The sequence below is a fragment of the Euprymna scolopes genome, chromosome 13, assembly GCF_053919585.1.
Source record: "Euprymna scolopes isolate OS-2025 chromosome 13, ASM5391958v1, whole genome shotgun sequence".
Lineage (NCBI taxonomy): Eukaryota > Metazoa > Mollusca > Cephalopoda > Sepiida > Sepiolidae > Euprymna > Euprymna scolopes.
The window spans coordinates 104,314,782-104,335,116 of NC_136494.1; the positions used below are offsets into that span (position 1 = coordinate 104,314,782).

The 20,335-nt window shown below is 33.2% G+C and overlaps 1 protein-coding gene across 2 annotated transcripts in view; it reads left to right on the forward strand.

The window, feature by feature from the left end:
• LOC145292133 (AFG1-like ATPase) overlaps positions 1-19,731 on the forward strand; it is a 72,918-nt gene extending 53,187 nt beyond the window's left edge. For both annotated transcript variants that reach the window (XM_080138241.1, XM_080138242.1), the window contains 5 exons: positions 6,689-6,759; positions 8,637-8,737; positions 9,856-9,996; positions 14,222-14,338; positions 19,439-19,731. In XM_080138241.1, the coding sequence (XP_079994367.1) occupies positions 6,689-6,759; positions 8,637-8,737; positions 9,856-9,996; positions 14,222-14,338; positions 19,439-19,579 (571 nt within the window). In that variant the 3' untranslated portion in view covers positions 19,580-19,731. The remainder of the gene's footprint in view (positions 1-6,688; positions 6,760-8,636; positions 8,738-9,855; positions 9,997-14,221; positions 14,339-19,438) is intronic.
• Positions 19,732-20,335: the final 604 nt, after the last annotated feature.

Sequence of the window (20,335 nt, forward strand, 5' to 3'; positions counted from 1 at the left end):
AAAGAAACGCAGCGTATCATTTGCCTCTATACAAAAGATTGACGTAGAACTAGACAGACTCGTCAAAGCAGGAATTTTGACCCCAATTGTCTACAGTGAGTGGGCTGCTCCCACTGTGTATGTAAAGAAAAAAATCAAACGATATCAGTCTGTGCAGACTTCTTGACCGGGTTGAATGCCACACTTAAGGATCATCATTACCCACTGCCTAGTTCCAAGAAAGTTTTTACAAAACTAAATGGATGGAAAATATTCTCAAAAATAGATCTGTGTGAAGCATGCCTCCAGATTCCTGTTGAAGAAAGTTCAAAACTTTTGTGCATTATCTCTCACAAGGGACTATTTAAATTCAATAGGTTAGCTTTCCGGATCAAAGTAGCACCAGCTATCTTTCAACAGAGAATCAACACGATGTTGAGCGGGCTTGATCTTTTCATTGGACACCTGGACGATGTTCTAATGAAAAGTGAATCTATAGAGCAACATACAAATCATGTTTTTCAGGTATTCGAAAAGATAAACGAGTACGGCTTCACACTTAAAGACACAAATGTGAATTTTTCCTCGACCAAATAAAATACCTCGGACAGATAATAGATAGGAATGGTAGATGGCTCGATCCAAAAAGGCCCATAGCAATAAAAAGTATGCCTGAGCCACACGACATAACAAAGTTTTTTAAATAATTACTATCAAGCCTTCATTTCTGATATGCACACGTTGCGTGCACCTTTTAAAGGAAGGACAAGGTTTGGAACTGGACCACGAAATGTAAGATGGCAGTCGAAAAGTTAAGAGATGCTCACATCAGAGCTATTCCTGACCCATTAAAACCCAGAATTAGACATTATCGTCGCAAGTGATGTGAGCGCATATGGGATCGGCGCATGTATCCTGCATAAAATACCCGACGGTTCAACAAAACTGATAGCATACGTGTCGAGAACCCTAGTACCTGCAGAAAGGAATTATTCCCAGATAGAGAAAGAATCCTTAAGCATCATCTTCGTAGTAACAAGATTTCACAGATTTCTCCATGGACGACATTTCAAACTTCAAATGGATCACAAGCCACTGATCTCTATCTTTGGCTCGAAGAAAAGGTTGCCTACACATACAGCAAACAGGCTCCAAAGATGGAGAACAATCGTATTAAATTTCGACTTTGATATGGAGTTCCTTCCGTCAAAGAAATTATCCAGATTAATACCAAGGAATGGTGAGCCACTTGAAGACTTGGTGATCGCATCACTACGATCAGAGAGAGATTATAGTTTGATTCTATGCAACACTGTGAAAGAACTCCCCGTTACCCTGGAGGATATAAGGAAAGAAGCTGAAAGCGACAATTTTATAAGAGAAACTGAGGAAAAACTGCAGACTGATGAACAAGTAGCAGAGGTTTTCTCAACATGCGACCAGGTATTATTATATAGGGAGAGAGTAGTTGTTCCAGCGACTCTCCAAAAGAAAAGCTTAAAGGATTTTCACACAGGACACCCTGGTACCATTAGAATATGTTCATACGTGTACTGGAAAAACATGAACATGGTCAAGAATATTGAAGAAAAGGTGAAAGTATGTAGAGGATGTGCACTAGCTGCTAAAGCGCCACCAATTCAATGTAGCCCATGGCGCAAAATTGACTACCCATGGTCACGGATACACGTGGACTACACAGGACCACTTGATGGACAGTAGACAGTTTCTCTAAGTTCCCTGAAGTCTTTAGGTGTAAAAGCCCAACTACTAACTTCACTATAAAAACTCTTCATGAATTATTTGCACAGTTCGAAGTGGTCGACTGTTTAGTGTCAGATAATGGCACTCAGTTTACATCCGAGGACTTGAAAGAGTTCATGGAGGACTTCCAAGTGAACCACATCACAACTTCGACTTACCACCAGGCCAAAATTCCTGTTGTGTTCCCAGGGACTCAAAAGAGGTAAAAAAATGACCCAAAATGGTCAAAAATGACACGTTTTGCCCCATAACTTTTGATCCATCCGTTAGATTTTTCTGAAACTTGGCCAAAATTGGAGCCCATTGTTCTTAATATAAATCCAGTATGGATGACCTTGGCAAAATTCTGGTTCATGTTCCTGGGGACTTTTAGTGCGAAAAACACCCCTTTTTTGTGGCTCTTTTTTCATATTTCTCAACAAAAACTTAATATGTCTGACTATACAGTGGTTTTCATTGGTGGTCAACTCAAATATACATGTGTTAAGGCTTGAAACTGCACCATTATCCATTTACACTGAGATTCAGCATCCCCAGAGGCTCAAAAGAGGACAAAAATGGCCAAAAATGACACTTTTTTACCCTATAGCATTTGATCCATCCATTATATTTTCCTGAAACTTGGCCAAAATGTGGAGCCCATTGTTCTTAATATAAATTCAGTATGGGTGACCCTGGCAAAATTCTGGTTCTGAGGGCTAAAACACATGATTTTTTTTTTTTTTTAGATTTTTTTCATATTATTCAAAAAATAGTGGTTTTCCATGGTGCTGAATTCAAATATACATGTCTTAAGGCATGAAATTGCTCCGTTTGTCCATTTTCACTGGGATTTGGCATTCCCAGGAGCTCAAAAGGGGTCACAAATGCCTCAAAATTGCAAAAAATGACAGTTTTGCCCTATCCGTTAGATTTTTCTGAAACTTATCGAAAATGTGAAGGCAACGTTGGCCCTTCACACTTCTCACATTCATCATTTCTTCACTATTTTTTGTGGCGTCATCTCACATGCAGCACCAGAGGGGGACCACACAATGTGCGACTTGTTTCTCATAGTTTAGTTTTGCTTTAGCCATTATTCACACATAAAAAATTATTTTATAATAAATGTTGAAGTTATGTTCATTTAAAGAGTGCATAAATTTTATTGGGACATCCTGCATTTAAGGTATATTTGAAAGAAGTCTTTTACAATTTGGGTCAAATCGTGGTGTACTATTTGACATGGTTGAGAGAAAATTTTGAAGAACTCTCAATCTACACAGAAAAAGGTCACTTAATATAGTTCTCTGACAAAAATTGGCATCACTTCAGAAATCCGACAGTTTTTGAGAATGATGAAGAGATGCCCATTAATAAATTTATAAAATTATGTTTATATATTTGTATGGATAGGATTCACCCTTGTACTAATTAACCGATTATTATGAATTTTGGAATATATCTGCTAAGCGTTAAGTGTCTAAATGTAATAAATGTAAAGTGTCTAAATAAATATTTAGTTTTATGCGAAAAACGTAAACAGGGTAGAAGCTCTTTTTGAAAACTTAAATATCTTTGATTTTTGTAAAATTTTAACATTAACATAAAATTTTTAACATTAACATAAAATTTGCGTTTCTGTTGGGTATTTTAAAGGCTTTTTAGCAGGCATAAAATGAGCATAGCCTCCAATTTGAAAATTCAAATATTTTAGATTTGCATTAAATTTGATCCCTAGTCATTAGACATTAATTAAGCAAAATTCTCTTAATTTCAATCTATAGTCAAAACATCTTAAGATTTAAATTTTAAGTATTTTCTAGAATCAAAATCATATAATAGGTTTTTATCAAAATTTGAATAAAAATTCTAAACATGAGGTTTAGTATCATTATATCTTGATTTTAATCTTTGTAAAAAATTGGTGCAAAACTGTTCTGTTTTGAAAATTAATTTTGTAATAGGTATTCTAATAATAAATAGACTCTCTCGTCTAATCCTGACATGTTATGTTCAGACAACTAAATTGTCCGAAATCCACACAAGTGAAGACTTTGTGTAAAACGATCTCAGTTTTTGGAACCACGGATAAACTCAGTCAGTGCAAATGATTGCGACAATACAGAACAGAAATAGACCTCAGTTTGTCTTCTAAATGCATGTCTTAATCAAAACTGGAGGTGCATTTCTCCCAGTGCTTTTAAACACATCTTCCTGGAAATGTTTATGTCCTAGCGCAATACATACATTGCCTAGTATTCCTAAATGGTCACCCAATTGCTACTAGCCAGACCTATCTTTGTTTAATATATATATATATATATACTAGCAAAAGTACCCGTTGTTGACTGGGTTCAAAAACAGCCTACAGAAAATGGACTCTGATTTATGAAAGTATTAGAGGTTATGAAAAGGAAGGGTTGTAAATTTGGGTTGAATTTGGGGGTATCAAAACCAAAGCAAAATATGATGAAAGTGAAAATAAAATAGATAAACCCCATAATTTATTATACCATACCTATTCACACTGAAACACTTATCACAATATTCTGTGGATCTTTTTTTTTTTTTTTTTTTTTACAAAGGCATCACCACATTATCAAGGCCCAGAGGCCACTCAAGGATAAGGGTTAAAGAGTGTACAGTAGAAATTGGACAATATAGTAATCATTGGTAATGAAAATTTGTTAAATTTGATAACTTATATGGAACGGCTCATCAAGAACTTATTTACTTTAGACTTGAACACAACCATGCAAAACCCTTGTTAAACTGTGTGACATATTTCCATTCTACGGAGGTCAGGTGCAAACGAACACCCCATAATTTTATTATACCATATTTCTTTAAACTGAAACATAATTATCAAAGTATACTTACACAGGTAGATATGAAAAGTCTTTATTAAAGTTTGTGCCTATTTCCATTCTATGGAGGCCAGGCGCGAACGCAAACCCCACAATTTTATTATATCATCCCTATTTAAGTTAAAACATACTATCAAAGTATTATTATGTACATCTATATCAAAAACACTTGTAAACGTTTTTTTTTTAATTTTTAAATTTTTTATTTCCATACTTTGTGGACCAGGCGTGAACGCAGACCCCACAATTTTAATGAACCACCATTCTACCCATTCCTGTGTCTTGATACATCTTCTATCATTATATGTAATCAGTTTTTTAAAATAGTCAACCATATAGGAGCCTATTCATGACCAAACACACACACAGCTTTATATTATAGATATATATATTAAAACAATTCATAATTTTGAATTAAAAATCAGTTTTAAAAGGAAAACAAACAAAATCCATTAGATTGTACGATCGTTTCAGAAACGATGTTCATTTTATTTAAATTGACAATAAATATTGGCAATAATTTGACAAAAGTTTTGTCCGTTAAAAACAAAGTCTCCTCATCAGCAAAAATAGGGGGGAGCAATTAAAGACACCAAAATAAAACTAGCATTTTAGTCATGAGTAAGGCAGATATTCTTTTTTTATCTCCATTATAAAATCTGTTTCAATTTGAGTAAGTCTATCTTTTGGCATGCTGTTATATTTTGACATCTACTTAGAATAATTACTTATCGTTTATATTACTTTAAAACGCTGTTCTATATGACTCCAGGTCTAATTCCCTCAAAAAAATTATATATATATATATATATATATATATATATATATATACACACATTTGGAATAAATTTGACAAAATGGAGAGACTAAATGGAAAAAATTAATAAGCACATAGCTACAATTAAGTCAAATTCATATGTAGCCAATATTTCATCTTTATTTATCAAAAGTCTCTATCAGAGTAAGAGAAAAAAAATTTATTAGAGATTATATGAAATAAAAGTAATAGATATTATAAAGTAGAAAGAGGAAGGTTAAAAACAGAAATGAAAAGCAAATGAGATAGAGAAATAGCAAAAATAGAGAAGAGATATGATTGAACAAAGGAAAAGGGTTGATAGGAAAAATGATATTTAAAAAATTTACAAATAAGAGGCAATTAGGTGATAGTCTAAAGTTTGTCAAGGCCAGTTTGCAGAGAGAAAGTTAAATATAATATGGCTATCCTCTCCTTAAACGTTTATTTGTATTGAAGAGGTGGGTGTACATGAAGTTAGTAGTTTGCATTTTTTTTTAATGTGGAATGACTCTAGTTGCATTTGAGGTTTGTGTAAAAAAAAAAAAAAAAGGCAAGAATGTAGAAATAGAAAAGGATAAATGTGTAGAAATGAAGACAAAAAAATCTCATTCTATCATTTAAAAATAGCTTTATTGGTTATCTTCATGAGTAAGAATAAGAAAACGGGCTGTATAGAAAACGGGTTAGTCATTGAAAGTGTTCCTATATGGAGATGTAGATTAAAGATTAGACAGGGCTGTAGAAAGAGAGAAGAGTTTAATAGATATGTGTTGAAGTTGGTAGTCGAAGTGTGCATCCATGTATGGACGGGGGGGGGGGCGCAAAAGATTAGAGAGTCCTGTGGTAAAAAGAGAATATGTGTTTGTATTGCATGTAGAGATAACCATGTTGGCTTGTTTATATTCATGCTAACTTGGCGTCAAAGGGCTCGGGCGAAGCTGTGCTCCAACAGAGGGGTGTGCTGTCAGCAAGAGCTGAGAAAAAGAGTGTTGTTGCCGGTTTAACGTTTTATAAACTCTGTTACGTGACTGAGAGCTAGATTGGACATGCTAGGAAGGAAGTGTATTTCAAAAAAATGTTTATAATTATTTATTCTTTGTTCATTTTTATGTTAATTAATTTCAGATAAACTATATGTGATGTGATAGAACCCTATATGTTGTTTGATGATTCTGATTAAAACAATATGGCCAACTCAGTAAGATGGCCATTTTTGTTATGGATTGATTTAAACGAAATTCAAAGTGTCGTTGGAATATGTTTGTCTGAATCTTAATTGCTTTTTTTATTTTTCTAGAACGAGTCAATGTGATAGCGACAAAGAAGTTGATGATGTGTTTCAATCTTTATCAGAGTCTCAAAAAGCACGTAAGTTTGTCTTTTTTGTTTATTGTTTTGTAAAGATAAAATTTGCCTTTGAAATTTGGTTATGAAACTAATGATGTCCATAATTTACATTCAATCAACACTTGAAAGTAACAGGAAACTATGTTTATCTATTAAGATGATATATGTACATACCAATGTGATAAAAAGATTGACTTTAATGGATTCTAATTAGCAGCAGGAGATGAAGAAGTCTGTCACTCTATGGCATGATCCCTAGCTTTCGTAGAGGCGATTTTGAATGATGATGATAGCGTTTTTAGGTGTAGCCAAGAACAACACTGATATTTAATATTAATTGGGGTACTTGTACAGTTTAATCAAGACATTAAAAAAATGAAAATATCGAAAAAAAGATTATATTGTACGTATTCGTTATGGAACAATGTTTTCTGAAAAAAAATTTCATTTAATTTCATCAAGTAGCTTTTATTTTACAGTGAAAAAACAATTTGTTATGATACCGAGCAAAAGGTTTGATTTTTAGGAAAAAAAGCTAGTAATAAAGATGGGGAGGGAGTGTTGGCGCTTTAACTGGAGTTATCTCCCCATGGTGTGTTCAACAAATTTCAGAATGGCTGACTTCAACGCGCTCTCATAAAAACGTGTTTTTCTGCTGTAAAACAAAAACTACTCGATCAAATTAAATGAAATTTTTTTTTTGGAGATCTTCAGTCCAAAACGGATACGTACAATATAACTTTTTTTTCGATATTTTCATTTTTTAATGTCTTGATTAAACTCTACAAGTACCTAAATTGGGTATAAAAGTTATGCTTTAGTGAAGGAAGAAATTGAAAGATATATATATATATATATATATATATATATATATACTAGCATTTCAGCCCAGAATTGCCCGGGTGTTTGGAGGTGTATGTTGAGCAAAAAAAAAAAAAAAAGCGGTCAATTTTTTTAACTTTGACATCTTAAAATTTATTATTTTGGGCTCAAATCAAGCTATAAAGCTATAATGAATTTGAAGCAAAAAAAAAAAATTAACTTAAATTTCAATTCTATTTAAATTTATGCTGAATAGCTCTCACTAACAACAATCTCCATATGTGTGTTTGAATTTAAGTTGTACACACATCTGATGAAGGGAAATGTTCCCAAAACATTAATAAATATACATGAGTTTGATATCACATGACACACTTCTGATGATCGGTGAAAACAGAAACTAGTAAAAGTGTTAAAACAATTTTATTATTCAATTTTTCTACTAGTATATATGACAAACAAATATATCCTACACTGCCTCCCCCCCCTTAATGGAGAATGGTATCATGATAAACAAACATATACTATACTACAAAAAGGAGGAGGTAATGCCTTGGATAATGGTATGACAATAGAGCAGATACTAAACCACCCCTCCTCCACTCCTAAATTGAGCATTAAAAATTAAACTTAGTCTAGTTTCAGCTTTAGACAGATATTTTTTCCTCGGCACTAAAGCCAAAGAATCTAGGTCATTATTGAAATCGTTTCTTCCCTATTAGCTGTAGTATGTTGCTAGTCCTGTCTAGTTCTAGGAGGTCCACCTTTCCAAGCTTTGCCTTCTCCCTTTAAGAAGGTGTTAGTTTATTGCCTGAGGTGCCCTCAACCAGGGAATGCAGACTGGTAACTCAAGCATTTTTGCAAGCCAAAGTGCTCTTCCTCTATAGTGCTGGCTCTTCAATTCCACTTTCCAGCTCTTGTGTCACATTTTTTTTACCATGGGAGAGAGAGAGATAACTACTTTCAGACAGATACCAAATCTCCATTAGCAATAAATTTAGTCTGTCAAACCAAAGTTTGAAATATCATTTTCATTGTTTACAAATAATGAAATTTTTTTTTTCCTTTTCTTTTAGCGGTGACAGATCGAGAACTTATAATACTAGGACGAAAACTACGACTGCCCAAAACTTGCGGTCGATTGTTGGATACAACTTTTGTAGATATGTGCACAAAGGTAAGTTGGACCGTGTCAAAATTCTTTGTTGTGAGTTATGTAAGGATGCACTTGTGTGCACTCGCCTGCCGGCTTTGGGGAGTGTGGAGCCACCCTTTAATTGCCATTTCTCCCAGATCCACTTTCACCTGGAGTGGTAGTACCTGTTAGGGTCCCAACTATGGGTTAAATAGAAACTGACTTGAAAAAAATATATATTCTATTAAAAATTTTTATTCCGAAAAACTGGATTTGGCATCAAATAACCTGAAAAGGATTGATATGCCGTAAAACAACCAACCAACAACTAAGACATAAATGATGTAAATTATCAGAGTCTGCATTTTCTTTTTGCTTGGATTTTTGTTTTATTTTATTTTTATATTTGTGGACCAGTGCTCTCCCCATCAACAGTCACCAGTATGAACAATATGATAACATGGCCAGAACTAGAAAGATCGAGAACAAAGCCACGGCACACACAACGTTTGGGGTTGGCGATTTGTCAGTGGCACCACATGGTGTTACATTACTTCTACCAGTGGCTCCCCTCTGGACTTTATTATACTTTGTCTGGAGTTGATGTCATCCTCATTAATAATAACTCCTAGTGATATTGCATGCTTCTGACTTCTTTCATCATGAAATGTCCATTTTGTGTCAATCACTTTGAAACCTCTAACCTTAGACCTCGCTTCTAAATTCAGCACTGCATATGCATACAAACTTTTATCATATGGCTGTTAGCCTTGTCTTGAGTTGAGAGCCATCAATTATCCAACTGCGAATATTAAATGTAGTTTTCCCAAACAAAAACTGACAGCATCAATCCAATCAGAGGATTTGAATTGTAAAAAATTCTAGATAAAAAAAATGGTAGTATTAATCCAGTCAGGATCAGCAGAGCATCATTCCTTTATGTCAAGATGAAAAGTTATGATTGAAGGATTCAAAATGATTCAATATATTTTATAAAATGATTTTGGTATCTTGTTGGTTCGTTCTTATCACTTCTGGCTATAAATTTTTGTGATCATACACTATCATTGTGCTAAAAATATTGCAACACCTTGGAAGTATTAAATTCCTCGCAAACCCCACAAACTTGTATGAATTTTTTATTTTTATTTTCTTTACAGGCTCTTGGTGCCATTGATTATTTAGAAATCTGTCGGCATTTTGATGTAATACTTTTACGGCATGTTCCAAAGATGTCTTTGAATAACAGAACTGAAGCAAGACGTTTTATTACTTTAATCGATACTATATATGACAACCGAGTGAGTTCGATTTTTTTTATTTTTTATTTTCTTGTTTCTTAATCAATTTTGTATATATTTCAAAACAAGTGGCAGCGATATGTGGTTACCGATGTCGACTGTGAACTTTTGTCAGAGTTATTGTATCACCTTTACTAATACTCTTACAAAAGGAATCAGTTCTACTGGTGCTATCAGATCAGGCTGTCTGAAGATACTGGCTTCCTGACCTAAAATGCACCAAACATTAATGTTTTTTTTTCCTTTCCCATACTGCTCATATAACACAGCAGTGGTGTAGAGAGAAAACTGTTCATCTTGAATCAGCAAAGAAAAATAACCCCACTTATCACTTAATCTTAACGCTCTTGATTATTCTTTGTGGTCAACCCTGGAGAGTGAAGCCTGAAGGAGGAAGTGTCATGGGAATGTGAAATTCATAAGCAGTTCCCAGTTAGGTGAGATGAAAATCATGTTCTGCAAAGTCACAAACAACACTTTTTCTTTACAAAACAACCAAACCAAACATGATAAATAAATAGTTGAAGATAAAAATTTTTACAAAAATGACCAAATTCACCATTAAATAACTCCCGAAAAGGTTTATGTGGTAAAACCAAACAAAACGATCAGACCAAACACCATGAATAAATATTAGAAAATATAAAAAACTTGAAGTATAAAACTTTTTCCAAAATTACTGGATTCGGCATTAAATAACCTGAAAAGGATTACTATGCTGTAAGACAAAATGATCAAAGTATCTGTTCTCCTTTCAGCTATGGGTTAAATAGTAGAGTGGACTAGAGTAGGAATTGTGTAGGTGGAGATATTAGAAAAATCCATGGAGGAGAGAGCAATAAAGTAAGGTTATAATTTTTTTTCTTTTTAATCTAAAATCTATGACAAAATCTAATCAAATCAAACAACAAATGCGAAGGTGTTGGATTTGTTTTATAAAAAACGCATAAAGTATTTATTTATAATATTCATATTTCAAAGTATTTGAGATTTAGATAGGAAGAACCACATACAAACCAGATCAAACAGCAGATGTCAAGACCTTGGGTTTGTCTTGTTAAAATCATCATTCTTTCAATGTACATCAATCAACTAAAATTCATTGTGTATCTATTTATTATAGCATCATTATTGCCGAGAAGTTTCTCTTTTGAGAGGGGCACTGGGAGCATAGCAAGAGAGTTCACAGGGTGATAGATAAAACAAATGGAGGATTACTGGACTAAACTTGTTAACTTAATTAACTATTAGTGTTGGGACGATTAATCAGAATCAGGAATAAAAAAAATCAAAACTTTGGGGGTATTAGAATCGATATCTGAATCGGAAAAATGTGCGTTTATTTTCCAATACTTAAAACGATTCTTTTTATTGTTTTTATTTCTTTATTTTCATTTAAGCTAAATTTTCCGCGGCACGTATTACTGATGAAATATTGATTTTAAACTACTAATAAAACTAAAATTTATAGGTCATATCCATAAGTGCATTTTTTACGTTCGCAAAGCAGAAACAGTTATAGCATATATTTCATAGGCTTTATTGTAATTTTATCCTCCCTCCCCCCAACAACTTTATGTTTAAAAATTTTTAAAGAATTGGAATTAGTAATTTAGAACAAAATCAGTAATTGTATCAGAATCAGGAAACCTATTGGAATTGTCTCATCTATATATTAATACGATAGCGTGTGTGTTCTTTTGTGTGTCACGCTTACATCTGGGTCGTTTAATTGTTATGTTCTTCTATTTCTTGTCATGAATAATTTTACCAATTCATAAGTTTTGTTTTCAGTTTCGACTATAGCTGATGGCATTTAAATGATCTATTTTTTTATAAATAATTTTATCAAAAATTCTTCATAAGTTTGGGTTTCTGTTTTTATTATGACTGAAGGATCTCAAGTATATCTATATATTTCATAAGTTTAAGATTTGGTTTTGATTCAAACTACTGCACCCAAGTGATGTGGATGTATTTTTTTATTTTTGAAATCACAACTTTATAACCTATAAAAATCGATAGAACATTAACTCTATAATAATATAGACGAAATCTGTAAGAATTAAAATATCATATTTAAGCGTACTTTACGACCGGGCTTTACCAGGTGTTTGTGCTATCTTAAATAAATACTTTTGCAGTTTTAACAAAAAAATATACAATAATATCAGAGCGTCTCCATTTACACTGAACATCTACAGAATGCCAACATCAATATATTACGTATGAATGAGTCCCCTGTGGAATTTTCACAAGTCCTGCTAATAAATAAGTAATTAAGTAGTGGAGCAGTAAGTCTAATGGCCTGCCACTTCTAATTTTTTTTTTTTAATCTATGCCATAAAAAACAAGCAAATTGTTTGAAGAGTTGCCGATCTTTAATTGTGAAAAGAACAGTAAAAAAAATTTACTTTTGTAGTTTTTATTTACTTGCCTTTCCATGAAGGTAGAGTTAGACATAAGGTTAGTTTTTAATGTGAGGAGGAAAATCCACCTTCCCAAATAGTAGGCACTCCGTATTGGAACAAAAATTTAAATTGCCTTGGTATAGAAACAATTCTCCTCCACTGACCGAGAACAAAATAAGACTAAGTGAAGCATCAGAACAGATACTACACTTTGTTCCTAAGCCAAAAAGTCAAGATTTACTTTTGTAGTCGTCTTAAATATTTAAGATCATCACAATGTGATTTTTATTCATTTGCTGACCTTAAAAGTGCATCTGGTGGTGGGCCTGATAATGCAGGTAAGGTTTTCAGAACACAGAAACCAGCATCACTGATAAGCTGGGCAGTCATTTCTGAGAGAGAGAGAGAGAGAGAGAGAGAGAGAACTTTCCACTTGCTTTTCTCCCTCAAGATTAACAAAGAACATTACATTGAGGATATTCTTGAAGGAGCACTGATCCCATGGTGTAATTCAGTGTACAGTGATGAAGTTTGGACTCTCCAACAAGATAGTGCGACAAGCCATACTGCTCATGTAACACAGCAGTGGTGTAGAGAGAAAACTGTTCATCCTAAATCAGCAAAGAAGAATAACCCCCATCCACCATGGAGAGGCATACGCCATCTACAACTTTTGTAGATGCTTTTGTAGCGAGGAGTTCTTTTTACAGGGTGGGGGTGCTGGCCCCACGCCCAACCTTCCCAGAAGGTACATACAGCACCTAGCCTTCCCAAACGGTCACCCATCTGGTACTGGCCAGGCTCAACATTGCTTAACTTTGGTGATTTGGCGAGAACCAGTGTGTCAACGTGATTGTGCCATACTCAAGAATAACCCCACTTATCAGTTAATCTTAACACCCTTGATTATTCTTTGTGGTCAACCCTGGAGAGTGAAGCCTGCTCTACTCTTTGTCAAAATATTGAAGGTTTTAAGATAAAATTGAACAAATGCTGGATAAAAATACTGTTAGATATTGTGTATGTGGCTATAGATGATTTCCTCAAAAAAACTTTGTATTGAAAGCTACAGAGAAACGTTTTGAATAATACTTATGCTGTATTCAGTATTTGCTGATGTTTTTCTGTAATTAATTTTATTTTGTAACAGTATCACCACTTAGTAAAGCCAAAAGCAACTCAATTATATATAAAAAAAAAAAAGACTGTCACCCTAGGTGGGTTGAACTGGCTTCCTCTGAAGGAGGAAATGTCATGTAGATGTGAAATTCACAAGCAGTCCCCAGTTAGGTGAGATGACCATGTTCTTGCTGGGAGATATTGAGGTCCTCCTACATACAACACCTAGCATATTCTCAAATGGTCACCCATCCAGTACTGACCAGTCTCCACATTGCTTAACTTCAGTGAACTAACGAGAATCGCTATGTCAACATGATTATACTGTATTTAGGATAATAATAATTATTGAAATGTAATGATTGTCATTTGAAGGATACAAAATATTATGGAAGTATTAAAAATACAATGAAAAGAATTTTAATCTACAGGGAAGCAGTCTTACACCAATGTATTCCACATACAAAGAGCTTTGCAAAGGATCGCTGTCTGTGCAAATTCTGCTTGATGTTAAGTACATAGAGGGATTTAAAAAAATTTTTCCATTGTGGTAGAAAATAAATTTAGCAATAAAAACCCTATTTCAAACTTAAGCATGACAAACTGGCAGGCAGAGCCTCTTGTAATCTGTCAGGATGTGTCTAACAAACAAGCAAAGTAAAACGATCTGTAAAGGTTATCCTTTTTGTTTGCAGGTGAAATTAGTTATGTCCGCTGAATCCCAACCTGCAACCCTCTTTTCTGCCGGGGATGCAAATTTAAAAGATATGCATGACCACAACATATTAATGGATGATTTGGGAATCAGTTCTGTAAGTATTTTATTTATTTATCTTAGTAATTAATATAATACAGATCATGTTATTTTTGACATATAACGGGTCGTTTATGTAAGCAACCAGAAGGTGCCGAAACACTTAGCAAATGAAATCGCAGCAGCCGAAAATTGACAAATGGTATCTTTAGTTTGGTAATGTGTAAACATGGCGGCCTAAAAAGCAGATGACCACTGAATTCTTAGAATACATATAACAATTTTTTGTAAATGATGTTTATGATGATGATTTTATGCAAACTGAAGAAATAACAATATTTCAACTTGTCATAAAAATATCTGACAATTTAAAAATTATCCAACATATTGCAAAGTATCGGTTACTAGCTAATTCTTAGAGGTGCAGCATCTGTAATTTACCATGCGTGTTGAACCTGTTATTCATAGTCAATTGATGGTTGAAGATAGAAATGTTCAAAAGATGGATTTTGTCATTTAGTATGAAAAAAATCCTTTCTTTTTTGAGTGAAGCAAATTTTCCTTATGAACAATTATCTTCATATTTTATGTGTAGTAAGGATTTCTTTCAGTTTCAGTTTTTATATAAAACTCAGACTTAGCGGCCATTTTCTTTTTAAGCAGCTGTATCTACACATTATCATTTTGTTTATTGAATTTTTTCATTAAATTGTTAAGTGAAAATATAAAATACTTAAAAATCCTCTGTTCCTTTCCTGTGTTAAGAATGGCTTTCTAAATGACAGTATTTCACACAGTCCATAAACTTTTTGCTGAAATTATGATGACTGTTTTTGATTATATCAGGTTGACAAGAAAGTTCTTGCAGTTTTTAACTTTTAAATTCAGATGAACATATCTTGGCTCAAACAAAAATTTAGTGATCGAAATCTGACGACACTACCATTTATGGTAGCACATCTAAGACAGTAAACGACCAAGTTCTCTCCAATTCTCTCTCCTCTGATCTTGAGCACGTAGTACAATGGGGAAAGGAGTGGCTGGTTACTTTTTATGCATCTAAAACCAAGCTTCTCTCTTTATATCATCAACATTCTAATCCACATTTGGCATCAATTGAAATGAATGGCTCTCGTCTTCAGGAGGCCTCAAGTTTTGACAAGCTTCTGGGCTTGACCATTACTCCTGATCTTAAATGGAACACGTACATCAAATCTGTTGCCAAGGCCGCTGGTAAAATGGTGGGATCTATCTATCGATCAGGTAGATATCTCACTGCTGATGCTATTCTCTATCTATATAAGAGCCAGGTACGTCCAAGGATGGAATACTGTTGCCACATCTGGGCAGGAGCTGCTAGAAAGGACTTGTCCTGCCTTGATAGAGTTCAAAATAGACTTCGTAGCCTCGTAGGAGATGTCCTTTTCTCCTCCTTGCAACCTCTATCTCACAGAAGAGATGTTGCGAGTTTGTCTCTGATGTATCGTTATTTTCATGGAAAGTGTTCGACTGAGCTTCAATCTATGGTCCGCCCTCGCCAAACTTTCACAAGAACACTCGTCTCGCTGTAAACACTATCAATAATTCCCCCCACTCTTTATCTGTGCCTAAACCTAAACGTAGATTCCATGAACAAAGCTTCTTTCTTAGAACTGCACGCCTGTGAAATTGTCTTCCGTTTTCCTGCTTTCCGGCTAACTACAATATGGTTGTGTTCAAGTCTAAAGTAAATAAGTTCTTGATGAGCCGTTCCATATAAGTTATCAAATTTACCAAATTTTTATTACTAATGATTACTATATTGTCCAATTTCTACTGTACACTCTTTAACCCTTATCCTTGAGTGGCCTCTGGGCCTTGATAATGTGGTGATGCCTATGAAAAAAAAAAAAAGAAAAAAAAAAGCACCATCAGAATCAAGTGTATTTATACTAGTAATGTAAAAGTTTTTCATTCTGGTGATGAAGTCGTTGAAAGTGTTTTTGATATCACTTAGGTTTTTGAAGCATTTCTGACGCAGAAAGTTGTCAAGATGCTTTCTTTTTTTTTTTTTTTTTTTACATAGGCGTCACCACTTATCAAGGCCGATCGGCCACTCAAGGATAAGGGTTAAAGAGTGTAGAGTAGTCAAAAGGACAATATAGTAACCAATAGTAATGGAAGTTCAGTAAATTTGTTAACTTAAGTGGAACGGCTCATCAGAAACTTGAAAAAGTAGTGGTTAGGAGGTTAGAGCGGATGAAACAGAGTTTCGTAACCCAATTCATTTAACTTCTGCAGGGTTAGTTTAGCAACGTGCAGTCAGGCATTGTTGTAATCGTGAATTGGGCCTTTTCTGTTGATTTATGCTGGATGCTGTTGTCGAAGTTTCTGATGCATTTCATCCATTTGTTGACAATACTTCTCTGCCGTTATGGTTTCGCCTGCATTCAAAAAACTATAATGGATGAGACCAGTCACAGACCACCAAACAATCAGCATAACCTTCTTCTGGTGCAGTTCTGGCTTCAAGAAGTAACGTGGAGCTTTGTCAGCATCTAACCACTGAGCTGAGCCTTGCCGGTTGTCGTAAAATTTGTGAGGCACCCATTTATCAAGCTTTTTTGTCTTTCCAATCTTTCTCAAGCAAGTAGTTTGAAATTATTGTATATGTTATGTCTAATTCAGAAGCAAGTTTTCAAACAGTTGTACATGGATTGGTTTTGACTCAACTAAATTAATTGCTGTCAACATCCGATGACCGACCACTACGCTCATAATCTCCACAACTCTCATCGCCGCCATGAAATTTCTTAAACCATCATTGTGCTATGCATTCAGTAAGGGTTCATGGGCCAAACACTTTGTTGATATCATAATCTGTTTCAGCAGCTTTTTGGCCTAGTTTGAATTGAAATAAGAAAATTGTGCAAATTTGCTTTTTTCCATCTTGTATTCAATGTTCTGAAAGAAAGGCATAACTGTTTTAAAATTATTGTAATTTAAATGATTAGATAGAGTAAAAAATGCTCTTTAAAATAATATATAAAGGTATTATATCGAAAACTTATTTGAAATCAAAGTTAAAAATTCCACAAGAACTTTCTTCTCAACCTAATAATTGTTCTTTTTTTTTATTTGCTTACATTTAAAAGATTGGCCATTGATTTTCATTAAAAGACAAATTGTTTTGTTTGATCCTTTCTGGCAATAACCTGTTCAGAATATGCTGGCGATAATGTGGTCTATATTCTGCATAAACATTTTTATTTTTCTTAGTTCTTAATTTTATCAGAATATACAGTGTAACCCACATATAAGAGAGATTTTCAGAGGCGGGGGCATTAGAGTCTGTGTTAATGTTCAGGGTAACATGGATATAAGTAGATCTTAGAGAGTTGTAGGGGCTGGATAAGAAGTCTCTTATATCTGAGTTACACTGTAATTTGAAAATAAATACAATTAATGTAGTTTTCTTTTTAAAGAGTTGCATGAGGCAATATGCATGTTGGTGTGTTTCAAGGTTGCAGAGTTGATCAGAGAAAATTCATTGGTTGTACCTTTTAAAGTTTCAAAAATCAAAGTTGAACATTTCGGTTCCTGATTTCAAAGCCATGTTGTATGAGCTCTACTCTGGTACTTTTCATCTTCATGCAAGTTTTTAGAGATTTAAAATCACATGATGTTGTATGTATCTGCAAACTACAAAATACCAAATTCCAGGGAAAAGCTGAATTCTTTTCTGAAGACTTTTTTGCAAGAAAGAAAATCTATTATATGAAAAGTAGTTGCCCGTGTGCAAATGCATGTTTGTCAGTCAAGTTAAAAAGTTAAAAAAGTTTTTTTTTAAATCTACAAAACAAATTATAAATTTGGTACATTCTGCTTTGGATGAATAATATATCAAATTTAAAAGAAACTATTCTTTGTGAATCAATTGGGCCAGGTTTCATTGGGGGGGGGCATTTATTTTTAATATTATTATGTACTAATTTGGAAAGAAAATGTCGACTTATCCCTCAAAGAATCTATTATATAAAGGAAAGTTGTCTTTGTATGTCTAGCTAGAGAGGAATATGTTCAGTGGAGGATAAAGAAAGGTTAGGGGAAAAGAAAGATAGATAGAGAGATGTATATTATATTGATAGCAGACAGTAACTGGATTCTAACTCTCTGTATGTACTTTTAAAATATTTATTTACCTTCACACTTTGTTAAAATCACTTTATATCTATTTTACTGATGTACAATGTACCAACGTTAATTCAGTGGATTGTTTAATCTATATAGTTAAAAAACTCAAATGACCTTGTAACGGGTGTTATAACCCAACATCTGGTTTACGACTTCCGGTTACGCATGCGTACATGAACAAATAATCAACGCGACAATAAAACATATTGTTTTACTGTGTACGTTTTCAGAGTCCCAATTGTTTTTTTTTTCGCGTTTAAATTATCCAAATAAACAATTGTTAATACTTTCTGCATTTTTTTACATTGTTTATTTCCATATTACGTTTAAGTTATTTTAACGCAATTTTCTTTCAAATAAATCTACTTTAACCCGTTGACAACGGCGATTTGCCCACCGCCTTACTTTTTTTAGAAATTTATTCTCTATTTTTTAATACACCTTTCTTAAAAAAACATTCATACTTTTTCTTCTACACTACGAACATAAATAAATAACTCCAAAAATGGTTTGTTGAATTTGCGTCACAAATAAATAATCAACGCAACAATAAAACATATTGTTTTACTGTGTACATTTTCAGCAATCCAATTGTTTGTTTTTTTTGGGGTTTTTTGCGTTTAAATTAAAAGATATATAAAGATTTGAATTTAACTTTAAGTATTATGGTATCTGTTCAATGCATATTTACCTATAAGTATGGCGAACCACTTATAATTCAGTGGCTGTAAGTTTTTTTCTCTTTTTCAAAAATAAACAATTATAAACAGAATAACTCATAGAAATCTATCTATATTCTTTTTTCATTTTAATATACTTTCATAGAAATGTTTCTGTTATGTCACAAAAAACTATTTTCTTTACATCATAAGTGTCACGCTCATACATTAATTCCATAGCTAATATAACATACTGACCCAACGGGTCACGGGTAGTCTAGTATTTTATTAAAATTCATTCTTTTGTTTCTTCTTTTCATTTTCAGATGAGTGACTTAGCAAAAAGCAGTATTTTTACTGGAGAAGAAGAACTCTTTGCATTCAGCCGGACAGTTTCACGTTTAACAGAAATGATGGCTGAAGAATATTGGAATTTTCAGCCACAAAAACAGTCAGTTGTACAATAACACAGAATTTAGATGAAAAGATAGAATTTTTAAAGAAAAATACAATAATTTTTATTTATTTTTAATTTTTTAAAAATATTTTTGCTTTTGCAGAAATTCATGAACGTGAATTAGAATCCATTTTATTTCTGTTAAAAATGGAATGAAATAAAGTTGAATTTTATTTTACTTTTTAATCGCTGTCCAAATGTTAGCATATTGCTAACAAAAAAACAATATGGAAGACTTTTTAATATCTCTCATCACTTTGAATATTTATTGGCAAGAAAGATTTCAAAAAGTAAATATACCACTCTATTAGAAAAATTAAGACCAATGTGTTTTTTGTAAAAATTACTTAAACAAGTAAAATATAGTGTTAGAATATTTTAGGAACAGACTGGATGAAATATTTTGCAAACGAATGAATTTACAAGGAAATATTTTGAGTCTATGTGATAAAATTTATAAAAGAATTTGATCTGTATATTTTTGTTATATATTCTGTCAGATTACATGTATTTGTGTGTATATGTTTGAGAAAAATATAAAATCAAATTTATACAGTTCAGATTAATTTGAATAGGAATCATTTTATAAAGCAAAGATGATGCTTAATATTTAAAAATCAATTTTGTTTTAAATTTCAATGCAGTTATCAATTCATAAAGTATTAGATCAAGGTAATATGATTTAATAATTTCATAACAAAATAACCTTTACACTTGTTTCTGGAGGAGTTAACAGCATTCACAGGCAATCCAGGATGATAACAAT